This window comes from Kogia breviceps, chromosome 3, assembly GCF_026419965.1.
Source record: "Kogia breviceps isolate mKogBre1 chromosome 3, mKogBre1 haplotype 1, whole genome shotgun sequence".
Lineage (NCBI taxonomy): Eukaryota > Metazoa > Chordata > Mammalia > Artiodactyla > Physeteridae > Kogia > Kogia breviceps.
This window is the reverse complement of record NC_081312.1, coordinates 88,410,405-88,423,907: the sequence shown is the minus strand read 5'-3', so window position 1 is coordinate 88,423,907 and position 13,503 is coordinate 88,410,405. Positions and strand designations below refer to the sequence as shown.

General features: G+C 46.1%; 1 protein-coding gene across 1 annotated transcript in view; it reads right to left on the bottom strand.

The window, feature by feature from the left end:
* The window catches only part of SORD (sorbitol dehydrogenase), a 35,981-nt gene extending 24,780 nt beyond the window's left edge, over nucleotides 1-11,201 (bottom strand). Inside the window, exons 1-2 of the mRNA XM_059059425.2 lie at nucleotides 10,981-11,201; nucleotides 290-323 (exon numbers count right to left, since the gene is read on the bottom strand). Of these exons, the coding sequence (XP_058915408.1) occupies nucleotides 290-323; nucleotides 10,981-11,043 (97 nt within the window). The 5' untranslated portion in view covers nucleotides 11,044-11,201. The remainder of the gene's footprint in view (nucleotides 1-289; nucleotides 324-10,980) is intronic.
* Nucleotides 11,202-13,503: the final 2,302 nt, after the last annotated feature.

The window sequence follows — 13,503 nt, the reverse complement described above, 5'->3', positions numbered from 1 at the left end:
AAATTGAAGAATTTTATGTCAAAAACTCTTTGGGACAAGTCAGCAATTTGATATGGTAACTCTCTTGGTTCTACCAGTTTCTTTTATTTCATGTAGCAGCCAGATTGAATCTATCCAGTCATGCTGGGGACAATGGACTATGTTGAAAGCCTCACAAAAGCATAGTTTTTAATGGAGGTTTTTAAGTAATAAACAGTAGGAAAAGAGGGCTAAATGAGCAATGCACATGTGTCTCCAGGGTAAACAATAAGAAATAATAAAATATAAGGCAAGTATTCCAAGGACCTACCATTTGGACCTGGTTCAGGGATAGGATAGTTCTCCTAAAGGAAACAAAATAGAAAAACCATTTAGTATGCATAATAACTTTACCTTACGAACATTTTCAATCTTTTTTAAAATTAAAGTTTCATTCAAATACTTCTTCTTATAATTAACACAGACTCAGACCATACTGCTACTGGGTGGATGCCTGAGGGGCTACCCTGAATACTGCTGACTAACTTCTGACCTCATCCCACCCACTGGTGCAATTTGCTGTGGACCAAGAAAAAGTATACTACTTGCACACCCTGGCAGAAAGGATGCTTCTGGGTCTCTAATATGGAATGTGGAAAATACATCCTTAGATACAGATTTGTTTGGTCTGGCAAACTCATACAGGGCAAGGATGAGGTGTTTCTGGCAGTTGCATAGGAGGGTTTTTGTCTCTAGAGAGGTTGGAAAAAGTGTGTGTGCTCCGCTCATTCACATCAGTGCACAGACCAATAGCTGTTATTCTCTTCCAAAACCTCCCATGTGGTGTTTTAGAGGCCCCTTGGGAACACATAGGACCTGCATTTTAACTCTCACCGAGTTAAAAAGCAATCTGGGAGCTTCCCTGGTGGTGCAGTGGTTGGGAGTCTGCCTGCCGATGCAGGGGACGCGGGTTCGTGCCCCGGTCCAGGAAGATCCCACATGCCACAGGGCCCGTGACCCATGGCCGCTGAGCCTGCGTGTCCAGAGCCTGCGCTCTGCAACGGAAGAGGCCGCAGCGGTGAGAGGCCCGCATACCGCAAAAAAAAAAAAAAAAAAAAAAGCAATCTGGTGTTCACAGCTATTTATGATGAGAATGATGATAATTTACCAATTATCATTTTTTCCCACTGCCAACTGGCTAGGAAATTCCTGGTGACAAGGAGGAAGGGCAGTGAGTAGCCAAATCCAAGTGTTCATTTTATTAATTCTTTGAAGGCAGCCAAGCAAGAAGGGATGTAAAAAAATTGTTCACTGTACATACTGTGCCAGACAGTCTACTGGGCTTTACATACATCACAGCACATGGCCACCATTTGCAGATGAGAAACCTGAGGCTAGGAAGTTAAATAACTTGGTCAAGGTCATATGGCCAGAGTGGATAAACCAGGTCTAATCCCAGGTGTGTCTGACTCCCAAGCCTGCCTCACTGCATCCCACTGCACCCCCAAGGTGGAATCTGCCTTTTCTCCTTCAGTGGTGATGTAAGGAAAGTCAATCAGGGAATGAGAATTTTGGAACTGGGCCCAGTGCACAGTGCTCTGGGAGGAAGCACTGCTCAAACCTTGCCTCCTTCAGAGAGCCTCCCCCAGGTACTTTTATGGGTAGCAATAAATAATCCTAGGGCTGGGAAGGGATAGTTAGGGAGTTTGAGATCGACATGTACACTAAAATGGATAACCAACAAGGACCTACTGTATAGCACAGGGAACTCTGCTCAGTGTTATGTGGCAGCCTGGATGGGATGGGAGTTTGGGGGAGAATCGATACATGTATAGGTATGGCTGAGTCGCTCTGCTGTGCATCTGAAACTATCACAAAACATGTCAATCGGCTATACTTCAATATAAAAAATAATAATAATCCTAGGGCTATTTTGCTAGCAAGATAAGTACCTAGTTGCCAAAGACTATGCCTTCCATCTCTGGCACCAGGTACAGTGCCCTGCCCCAAACCTGGGGGGCTTGTACTTGTTAAATAATCATCCTCCATAACAGTATTTCCACAGGAAGTCTAAGGTTCTTGCTCATTGGAGATTACCAGCCCTTTCTGTTGTAACAGCTCAATGCTTATTTGAACTCCCTGTCTCCAGTGAAACAAAGGTCAAAGGGATAATGCTACTGCTGATTAGCTAACACTGACCAACTTCCTTTTATCAGGTCCTGTACTAAGTGCTGTGTATGCATCACCTCAGCTCATCCCTAGGACAATCCTATGTAGTGCCTTTATTATTATCCCATTTTTTGTATGATGAGGCTGAGGAATGGGGAGATTTAGCAATCTGTCTATAGTAACACTAAGGTAGTAAATGATGGAGCTGCATCCAAAGCAGCATGATGTGGGGGCAAGAGGCAGCTTTTTCATCTCTTAATAAATTTGGAAGGCAGAGAGGAAAGAAGGAAGGAAGGAAAGGAGGGAGGGAAGGAGGGAATCCATCTAGGCCGGGCAACTCCAGGTAGCTGGCTGTCACCAAAACCTTTCTCAAAATTGCTGGTTCCACATCTGGCATTACACAGTATCAGGGACTACTGTGTAAAGTTCTGCTTCTGTTACACAGAGTAAAATTTAAAATGCAGGTTAAATTGAAACTAAAGAGTAAGTAAGGCCTTTTGTTTCAAACATGGAACTGTACTCTCCCCCACCCTCATAGCCCCCTGAAGGCACTAGTAGGCAGCTTCCCAGGCACTGGGAATTCCACAGCATACCCTTCATATCCTTAGCTCCAACCAGGCCAGGCCCAAACACCCCATTTGGGGTGAAAAGGTGGTAAGAGCCAAACTCAAAGCAACAGTTGGGGACACCAAGTTGCCCTTGGGTCACTAGAGATTACTACTGTAAATGTCTGTCGGAATTAACAGAGCTGACCAATTTTGCCGTTACCACCTGGGCAAAGCTGCAGCGTCTCTCCTGGACACCAGAGGGTGCTGTGCTGATAACCTGGTTTTTCCTTAGTAGCAGACACACATTATGGAGAACTTAAATACCTCTCCCTGAAAACCAACTTTCTTTTTTTTCTCTTTCTTGTTGATTCTAATCACGCTTACAGCTCAGCTTGGCTCCTGTCTCCCTTCTCTGCAGGAGACATGCCACCTAAGCACAAGACCATGTTAAGATCAGTCTTTAAGTTTGTAAATATTATCCTAAGCGTGGCTGCAGGGCTCACAATGTCTTCAAAAGTTATTACAGGGGGCTTCCCTGGTGGCGCAGTGGTTGAGAGTCCGCCTGCTGATGCAGGGGACACGGGTTCATGCCCCGGCCTGGGAAGATCCCACATGCCGCGGAGCGGCTGGGTCCGTGAGCTATGGCCGCTGAGCCTGGGCGTCTGGAGACTGTGCTCCGCAATGGGAGAGGCCCGCGTACCACAAAAAACAAAAACCCTGCTTTTCATTTATGGTTCCTTCGTATGATGTTGGCTAAATCCTGTTTACTTAATCTCCTTTTCTGCCTCAGATTACGGTGGTGATATTCTTTCATTTATCCTATTTCTCATGTATCAAAATTTCTTAGCTCCTCTGAGATCTCGAACTTTCACTTTTAACCCCCTGCCCCCTTTCTTCATTCCCAAAGGTTTTGTAATCAGGCATATTCATAGTTTCCTGAACAGGATTTCTTATCTTTCTGTGAGTGATAGTGACAAGGGGGTAAAGAGGAGTTGAGTAACCGTTCTTTACTGAGTTATGTAAGTTTTACAGCATTTTTCACTGAAATACTTAACTTACATATTCTCCTTTCTATGACCTTCAGGTCTCCCCACCACAGGCACCACCACCACAAATAAATCACGGAAATACTTCAGGAAGAACTCTCTGTGGGAACACAGAATCATCTCAAGTGCCTCTCATGTCCTAAATGTTATCTTGCCTTTCCTAAATATATTTTCTCAAATTAGCTTAAATACATATTTCCTGAATATACACTATTGGCCCCTTTTCCTCAACTTCCAGCTGCACATCTGAGTTCATACCCTCAGTACATCTTGACTGGATTGCAGCAATGGCCTCAACATGAGGAGAAATTAGAAGACGCCCTTTTCCTCATCCAGACAACATAGCTGGTACAGTGGTGAAGAACTCAGTCTCTGGAATCGCTGTCTGTGCTGAAACCCAGGCTCCCCTTCAGGAGCTGTGTGACCTCGGGGCAGTTACATAACCTCTTTGTGCCTTCAATTTCCTCCCCTGTATAATGAAGATAATCATAAAACAGAGTGCCCTTGGGAATTCCCCACCAGCCCACTTGTTAGGATTCCTTGCTCTCACTGCCAAGGGCCAGGGTTCAATACCTGGTCGGGGAATTAAGATCCCACAAGCCATGCAGCACGGCCAAAACAAAACAAAAACAGTGCCCGACTCACAGTAAATAAATTAGCTCTTATTACAAAAGAAATAAAATCAAAATCCTTTCTGTATAATCAGCTCACAATACGGTTGAACCAGCTCTGGACAACCTTGTTCTTTTCCTTTTGAAAAGGGTAGTTTTAAAAAATTGTTTTGGGGAAAAGCTGTATTTCTCTTGTTTTCACATCAATATTAAGAGAACTTGACTGCTCCTTAAAAGGCTGGAATTCAGAAGAAAGTCAAGTAGGATTCCAGCAGTGTTTTTAGGCTTGATTCTATCAGTTGAGTGTAAAAGCCGTGCTCCCTGCCTTAGAGTAAGTGACAACAGGCAGGGCTAGGAGAAAGCGGCCAGTTTTGCCCTAGGTCCTTCAGCCCACCTTTCCCACCTGCTCTGCCTGCCAGGTCTCCTGTCAACCTGTTGGCTGGCTGCCCTACACCCTTAGGAGAGCAGAGCAGACAATCTTACTTTTGCTTCCCTCCCTCCTCAACTTTCACCCTCCCTTCAGGGCTTGAAGGGTGTTTTGAGGGTGGGAGGAAAATCCAAAGGTTTCCCATTTGGCCACTTTATCCTAAAAGGCTTTGTTCTAGCCGCATTGGTCCTGTCCTGGCAAACTCGGGGTCAAAGTAGAAGGGTCAGACACTCTCCCAAAGTTCATTGAGCCAGTCTCCAGCCTCCAGCCCAGGCTCTCTGGGCTCCAACCAGCCTTCTGCTGATAACAATCTTTCTAAAATGCAAATTCATTTAAAGTGCCCAGTGGCCCTGCAAAATTCTAAACCCCTCATTTTGCGGGCTACCTCCCTCCTTGCAAATCTCCTGCAATTCCCAAACCACCGTACACTCACTCCCTCACCTCAAGGGGGCCATTTCTCCACTGGTCAATTCCCCTCCTTCTTCACTAAGATCCCACAGGAGGTGGGAAGTGAGGGGAAGGGAGACATCTAGAATGACTTTCTAATTCCTGTGGGAACTCAGGGAGATTTTAGGTTTGGGTGTGTTGGGATTGTGGTGTCAGGGGACATCCAGGTGGGGTGTCCAATAGGTCGTTGTACTCCTGGGACTGGGGATCAGACATGGGTCAGGGACAGAGACTCATGAACATGAATCATGAACATGGAGAGAAACAATGACTTCCTGAAAAAAGCCTTCCCTATCCTCACCATCCTTCCTCTCCTGAGCTTCCCTAGCACCTACAATTGAATCCATATGGGATGGTTAAAGGATTATTTCTCAGCTGTGATAAATAAACTATAAAAAAATTCCTCTTAATTCAAAATTTATGAACATAACTATACATGAACCTATTAGATGCTTCTTTATTTAAAGTGAAAATATGAAGACTCTGAGCTTGGTTGGATGCTCTAGCCTATTAGTATCACTGATTAAGTGCTCATTGTGTTCAGGTCTATGTAACTGAACACTTACATTTCTAAAACATTATTGAGCCGAGTATCACTTCACAAAATCCAACCATATTTTCTCCAATAATTAATGTTCTACCTGTAAATCTGGTTTGGGGAAAACTGCCAGCTTTAACAGCCACACTAGAAGACTCAACAAGTGGACGCCAATACTGTATATATGAGTACGTATTTTTCCTCCGAAATTTCTCTATCATGCAATTTTAAAGAAATTTCCCCCACATGCATCCATAATTCTAGTTTTCCCCACAGAACAGGGTTACTTTTACCAGGTCTCTTAGTAGTGCTAGGACTTATTACATAAAATGTTAAAATCCTATTTGTGGTATTGTTTACTGTTCCTCCTGCTTTTAGGGGAAAATGTTAGCTTTCTACTTGGCCTTTTGCAAACAAAGGCACTGCCCTTCCATAGAAGTTGGCAGAGATGGCAGTATTTGCTGGATTTAACTGCCTATTGTTTATCTGGTTGGGTTTTGTTTTATTGTTGAAACATAATTAAGATGAAAGTGAAAGGAGGAATTTTTTTAGGCTATTTGCTACTACATAGTTTTCTCTTTTTCTGAAGGAGTTTAGATTCTGTTTTCAGCCTCAACTGCCTCTGACAGATAAGTCTAGCTCAGGTATTAAAGGGTTAAGTGGCCTGCATTTCCTCACTCACAGTAATCTCCCAGTTTAACCCAGCTTTTCCTTGAAGACTTTCAGGGCCCTTTAATTTGATTCTATAGAAGCAAGCAGCTCTGTCTACTAGTAGCAAAACCAAGGAGAGACCTGACATTTAGGACCATTCCAGCTGCTATTTGTTCACATCCCCCTCTTTCTACAATCCCCTCCTCCTCATCCAAAATCTTAACAGCAATGTGTATACGCAAGGAGAGGATGCCTTGAATGTGCTGTATTACAGATACAGAATTATCTTACTTTTTAAAATATCATTACAGATTCAAAGCAATTCTTTTGACATCTGGCATAATACATTTCCTCACAGAGCAAAACCTCTAAGGAATATCTTCATGGTACTCTGATTAATGTTTAAACTTGATTCTGACACACTATTTTCTCTGCCCTTTGTAATTAAACAACATTAACCCATCACCCTGAAATGATTCTTTTCCCTTTAACTTGTTCTCTTCTCATGCAGCTAATCATAAAACAAAAATGTGACTACATCCCCTGCATGGTGTCCACCTCGCTTCTCCTGTTCTCCCTGTCCAGATGCCTGGAATCTGATAGAGCTGGCTATCAAGAATAAGGGAGATAACGTGTACTCAGTATGCTCCATGGATTGGCCCTGATAGGTGATGCAATATGCACAGAAATTGGTAGGAGCATTTAGAAATGTTTACAGCACTCTGACATTGCTGCAACATCCAAATATTGGTACAAACATATTGGTCCATGGCCAACTGGAAATAAAAATAAAACTGGTCCTTCATCTCTGGTATTTTGTGAAGCACAAACTACCCCATCAAACAGCTTCTTCAAAGGAAAACTAATTTGACTATTTGATATCCCAACTCCATGAACTAGTAATTCAGAGAAAGAATTTTGTAGGTGAGCAGAATTTGCCATCCCCAAATATGTCTCTAGGGCATATTAATTATTTTAAGCTGGTTATTTTTTTAAGAAACAGCAGATTTGGGGAAAGCTCTGAAAACACAAGTGACACATTTGTAGGGGAAATCTCCACTTATAAGGGTGTCTCCCTCAAAGTACCAAAAAGAAGAGGATGACCAAATCTCTAGAAACTCATCAGTGGAGAAGGCAATGACTTAAAACTGTATAACAACCTTACCCTTGTTTTCTGTGCTTTTCCTGGCAACCTCCCATAAGTGACTCTCCCCGCCCTCAACATCCTCTTTTCTCTTTAGCTGAGGATGGTATTTAGGGTGAGGGCTTTGGCCATTTTGGCAACTTTCTCAGTTTTCCTGGGCCTCTCCCATGTATACCTGTTAATAAAATTTTGTTTTTCCCCTGTCTCATGTCAATTTAATTCTTAGACCTGCCAGAAGAACCTAGAAAAGGGTAGAGGATAATCTCTTACTCCCCAATACTATCTAATCCTCACACAACCCAGAGGTGAGTACTACTATCATCCCCATTATACAGACAGAAAACTGAAGCAGAAAGTAATCTGGCAAGTCATACAACCAGAAGCAGTAGAGCTGGGGCTAAACTCCACTCTGGTCCCAACCTGGCTTGTGACCTTGTTACTGTTTCCATTTGAAGAGATCTCAGCCAGCCGACCCTGTTTGCTGATAGGCTGTTCGTCTCTATGCATCAGCTTGGTCACCTCTTCCATTGCTCCTTAAAAGTCCACACATTCTCTATTTAAAATGATGTGGGGGGGGTGGAGGAGGGGATATAGGAGTCCTAAGTCCTCATGATAAGGGATGATATAAAGAAACCGATAGTCTCTCAGTATATACATGTGTATACACACTCCCACCCTCTCTGATTTACCACCCAACTTATAAATGCCCCAAAGCCCAAATCACTGTGCAGGCCCAAGTCCCCAGGCCAAGGAGCACTGCCTCCGCCCTTGCTGGGACTGTGGTGATCACTAGCTACCTAGTAGTGAAGGAGTTTAATTTTTCCTTCCCTGCAGCCACAGCTTGGAGAAAGAAAAGGGAATCCTGCCTTCTCCACAGGGAGGTAGGAGGAAGGCTGGGTGTCAGGTTTCCTTCCTGGTAGGTAGGGGACAAGTTTCAAGTGGCCCAGGTCTAACCCCATTTCAACCCCAAACCACTTAGCCTATTTGCTTTAAGGAAGAGGGTGCAAGGGCAGAGATACCCTACCAGGGGGTTCCCTATGGAGGCGCTGGGGGACGACCATGCTCAGGAAGGAGTGGTGAGGGCCAGAAGGGTCTGTGTTGGGTTGCAAGTGTCTCCAGATCCCTAGAACCAAGGTAATTTCTCAGACACGCCAAAATGTCCTGTCCCAGAGACATCTTAAATTCAAGCCTGATCTCATCATTTTAATCTACTCTCCTTTGTCTAGTAAATGAACCCCATCACCTCTAACAGAACTGGGGTCCTCCTGAATCCACCCTGAATGAACCCTTTCACCCAGTTAGCGTACAAATCCCACAACCATAAGCTACATTCTCCAGCCTATCACATTCTCATCTCTTTAGGATACACTCACCCCAAGCCAGCCCCTAATTCGGTCAGGGAGTGCATTCTAAGGCACAGCTGATAAGACCAATTTTAGGTGAGCCTCCCCACCCTCCCTCTTCTTTATTCAAGGCTTTGTTCTACAGAGCCACATAAACAGTGGCTGAGCAGTGGGAGAGCCTGAGTTTAGGAATTAAGGTAAAGTAGATCCTGGAGTTGTAATTACAGTTCTGCTTATTATTAGGTACATGACTTTAAGGCAGGCCCTGAGCAGATGGAGAGGCAGAGCCTGTCTACCTCTCCAGCTTCACCACTGGTGCATTCAGTGCATCACACTATTTACAGGACCGGTAAACACGACTTGCGATTTTGTACTTCACTTAGTTTGCACTTGCTCTTCCACTTACGTGAATGACCCCCAGTTTCCATCCAAGAAACATCTAAGTAGTATCCATCTCTTCCAGGGCCTCTACCCTGGGCCAAGGGCACCCTGTGAGGCCTTTACTCTCTATGCTCCATCAAAGCCCTCACACAGTTTTATTGTTTACAGCATCTGTCTGACTCCCTAGAGCAGCTTGGGGGTAGAGGCTGTGTCCTCCTCCTCCTCTCTGGACCTTGAGCCCAGTGCTTGGCACATGGCAGGCACCCACCCTCTCATCTAGTAAATGTTTGTAGAATGCAGGACTGAGTTTGAAATCACTCTGTAAGCTGTGTAGAGCGGTACCACTTTCCTTTCTTCATAATACCATCTGGCATTTGCAGCAATAAAAACTAATAGTGTCACTTTAATTCAGGACCTTGGGTGGAAGCTCCAAGGGGAGTAGAAAGAACACTGGAATGGGAGTCTGAATCTCTGGGTTCTTTTCTGGGCTCTGTTAACTAATGAAGCCTGTCACCTTGGGGATGGCACTTTCCTCAGCTGAGGAAATGAGTTGGCTCTGGGCAGGAGTTCTTAGTCTGGGGTCCACACACCTCTAGAGGGTCTATGAAGGAGAGGCTTAAAGGAAGTCCATGAACTCTCTGAAATTGCTGCCAAACTCCATCTGTTTGCATTCTGTGGGGAGAGAGACCACAGATTCTCAAACAGTCAAGAACTGCTAATCTGGATACTTTCCTGAGTCTCTCCAATCTAGACCCTGGTGCATGTTCTCTGTGAGGGGGAAGGAAGTGCTAGGGAACAGCAGAGATGGCCGGCACTGGTTCCACATACCCACTGCCCAGGCCCGCCCGCGAAGGGCTCTGTCAAGGGAGCCCTGGCACAACCACAGGGCTGACTCTGCAGCTCCCAGAACTTCGGCCCCATGAGCCACTGAGCAGAGGCAGTATCTCCAGTGGAGGAGACACACACATAATGCTCTTAAAGGGACAGGGGAGCAGCATCAGGAAGGAAAATGGCTGGAACATGAACCAGATGTGGACTACGGGAGGTAAGGAGGAAAGGAGCTTTAGAGACATGAAGACTATCAAGATCCAAAAATCTGGCACAGGCATGGCGAACACCAAGAGTCTTGGAGATGGAGGCCTGTGCTGGCAGGAAAGTGGAAGGAGCTCGCACTTTCTGAGTATTTATTAAGTGCTAGGTACTCCGCTGATCATAATAATCCTGCAAAGGAGGTTTTATCAGCCCCAAGCATGACAGATTAAATACGAGTTCCACCGCTTTTAAATGTCCCTATGGCCCCCCTTTCTGCCCTGCACTGTCTACTCAGAGAAGAAGTTCAGCACGTGTCCTAAATCAGGCAGCCTTTCTGGTATCTCTTATGCAAAGTGCAATGACAAGAGGCTGGACTATGAATCTGCAGCTGGCAAAGGAGGAAGAAGCCTTCAATCACTTTGCAACCTTCCTGGGTTCTGGCCACGTGCCGGCCACGGGGCTAGGTTCCGGGAGGCACACGACAAGAACCCTGCTCTTAGCACCTTAGAACTAACCGCCTACCGCGCCCCTCCCCCCAACATGGTAACCAGCTCCTATCTGGGCGGCCTGGGCCCGCAGTGTGGGGCCCGCACCGCGCTGGAATTGGCCAGCTGAGACCGCGGCTGCGCTTGGAGGTGAATAGGGCAGGAACGGGCTAGACTTCCCACTCCCATTCCAGTTTTACCAAGCGCAGGTCTCCGGGTCCGTGTACCACCAGGGAGAGGTTCTCAGGCTTGGCCGCCGCCATGTCGCTCTCTACCTCTCTGGTCCGCCGAGGCTGCAATCCGCAGCTCTTGAGGTGGCTCGGTTGGCGACCCCGTGCAGAGCTGGGGATAAGGGGCGGTAGGCTGGGCTTTGCCTGGGAGCGCGCGCCCGACCTGGGGCGGGGTTTCCTAGTCCCTGACAGCCGGGGCGGGGCTAGTGGGGCGGGGCGGGGCGGGGCGGGGCTGCCCTGCTCCCTCCCCAGGGCAAGCCGGGGGAGGGGATTGGGGGTGGGAGATTGGGGGAGGGGGGCCGAGGGTGGGGGATTGGGGGAGGGGGCCGGGGGCGGAGGAGGAGGGGGTAAGGAGGAGTAGAGAGTGTAGGGAGGGAATAGGGAGGGGGTGGGGGGGAGTAGGGAGTGGTGGCGAAGGCCAACCCAGATCCACCTGCACTGTTTGTCTCACATCCAAGGGAGCCAATCAGCCCTGAAAGTAGTCTGCAGAGGCACCCCCCCCCCCCGCCCCGCCTAGACCAGAGTTCTGAAACTTTAGCTACAGAATAATGGGGATGTGCAATGCGGGGCAGTTTCTCAGGACCAGCACTGAGATTTTGATACAGTAAAGTCTAGTCTCAGCTGAGGCCTGAGGGTCTGTATTATTAGCATTGATAATGCTGAGGCTGCAGGTGAGGCACAGTCTACAAGTGGGGAACAGGCCCTGAACTGATGCAGTATCCATGTTGGCCCCATGTCCCCAGCATCCACAAAGTGCCTGGCACCAGAAGTGAATGAACGAATTGGTGCATCATCCCATGGGCCTGACACATCAGTGTAAAGGAGCTGTGGAATGAAATCTGTGAGCCCCTTTCTCTTAACCAGCTCTGCTTCTTATATTAGAAGCAGGATTTCTGCCCAATTCTTTCTTGAAGCCTCTCTCCCCTTCAAGAAATAGTGAAGTTTTACTCTAAGGGGAGTGAGCTGCCCTCTGGAAAGGCCTAAGTCTGCAAAGGCCCCACCCTCCTTTTCAGACTTTGAAGACAGTATAGGGATTTCATTCCCTACGGCCTTTCCTCTTCCTCCAGACACTCTACCAGATCTTCTGACCTCCTCCTGGACACTTTCCCCAGCACCTCATTCCTTGAAGATGTCTCAGTGTGGCATCTACTGCAGGCCTTCACATATGGGACACAGCCTGTATTTTCACCAGTAATCATCCCTTCCCCAGATGCACTGGAAGACCACACTGAGGCTAAGGCCTCATTTCTTTCTTTCTTTTTTTAAAAAATATTTTATTTATTTATTTGGCTGCCCCGGGTCTTAGTTTTGGCATGTGGGATCTTTAGTCACGGTATGTGAACTCTTAGTTGCAGCATGTGGGATCTAGTTTCCTGACCAGGTATCGAAACTGGGACCCCTGCACTGGGAGCACAGAGTCTTAGCCACTGGACCACCAGGGAAGTCTCAGGCCTCATTTCTTAAACAGAACCTGGTAAAGTGTTCTGTACAGTGTAGGATCTCAAAAACAAAAATTTTTTTTAGATGATGAACATGGATCAAGCTCTGGAATGCCAATAACGACAAAAAGGGAAGTGTGTGTGTGGGGGGAAGCGGGGGGCATATTACAAGGTATAACAGGCAATGGGATGGATTTTGCAGGGGACTTGCAGAGTCAGTCCTGTTTTTGCTTTGAGACACCTCCCACAAGGTTTGGCTGTGCTTGGCTTGTTCCCCAGGTTGCTCCTGCACTCAGCTCCTGAGCAGGCCTTGGAGAGATGACTGATTAGGAGTTGCCTGCCTTCACTCATGCACCTGAATTTAAAATTCAGCCTCCCCTCCTTGTCTTGAGGAGTTTCATCACAGTCTCCCAGAATGTGTTTCCAATGAAAGCTGAAGATGGAGAAAGCCCCAGGAATGGCTTAAGAGCTGAGGGCTACTTTAAGTAGACACTTCTTGAGTTTTAAATTAAGAAAACAGAACACCAGAACCAAAGCAAAAGTCACTAAAATAATGACACAACTGCCACACTTGGAGTGGTATTTGTTTTCTCCTGAGCAATAGGGCTTTGAAACTCTCTTGAAGGTTGTTGGCTGAGGACCAAGAGATTTGGAAGGGCAGGAGATACCTTTAAAAATATATTCTATAACTAGGGCCCTTTATAGAAAAGTTAACATGGTGAGTTGATAAGGATTCTTAAGAAACTGACATTTTTGAAACAAAAAAGCAAGTTGTTATTATAGTATTTAAACTTGTTGTGATATTTCTACATAATTTCCTAACAGAGACCAGCATCCACAATGGTGAGGAACAGGTTTTTTAGGCATTTTACTGAATAAGGGATAAAATGCTGGCTTTGCCTTTGCTGGTGGCCTGCTTAGCACAGCTCCTCTGGGCCTCTGCCTAACTTTCCCAAACAGTACGACACTTTTAGGCACTCTCTCCACTGAATATAACTTCAGCAACTTGTCAGTAAAATTCTGCTGTGAAAACTTATTTGGAATTTAAAAATTA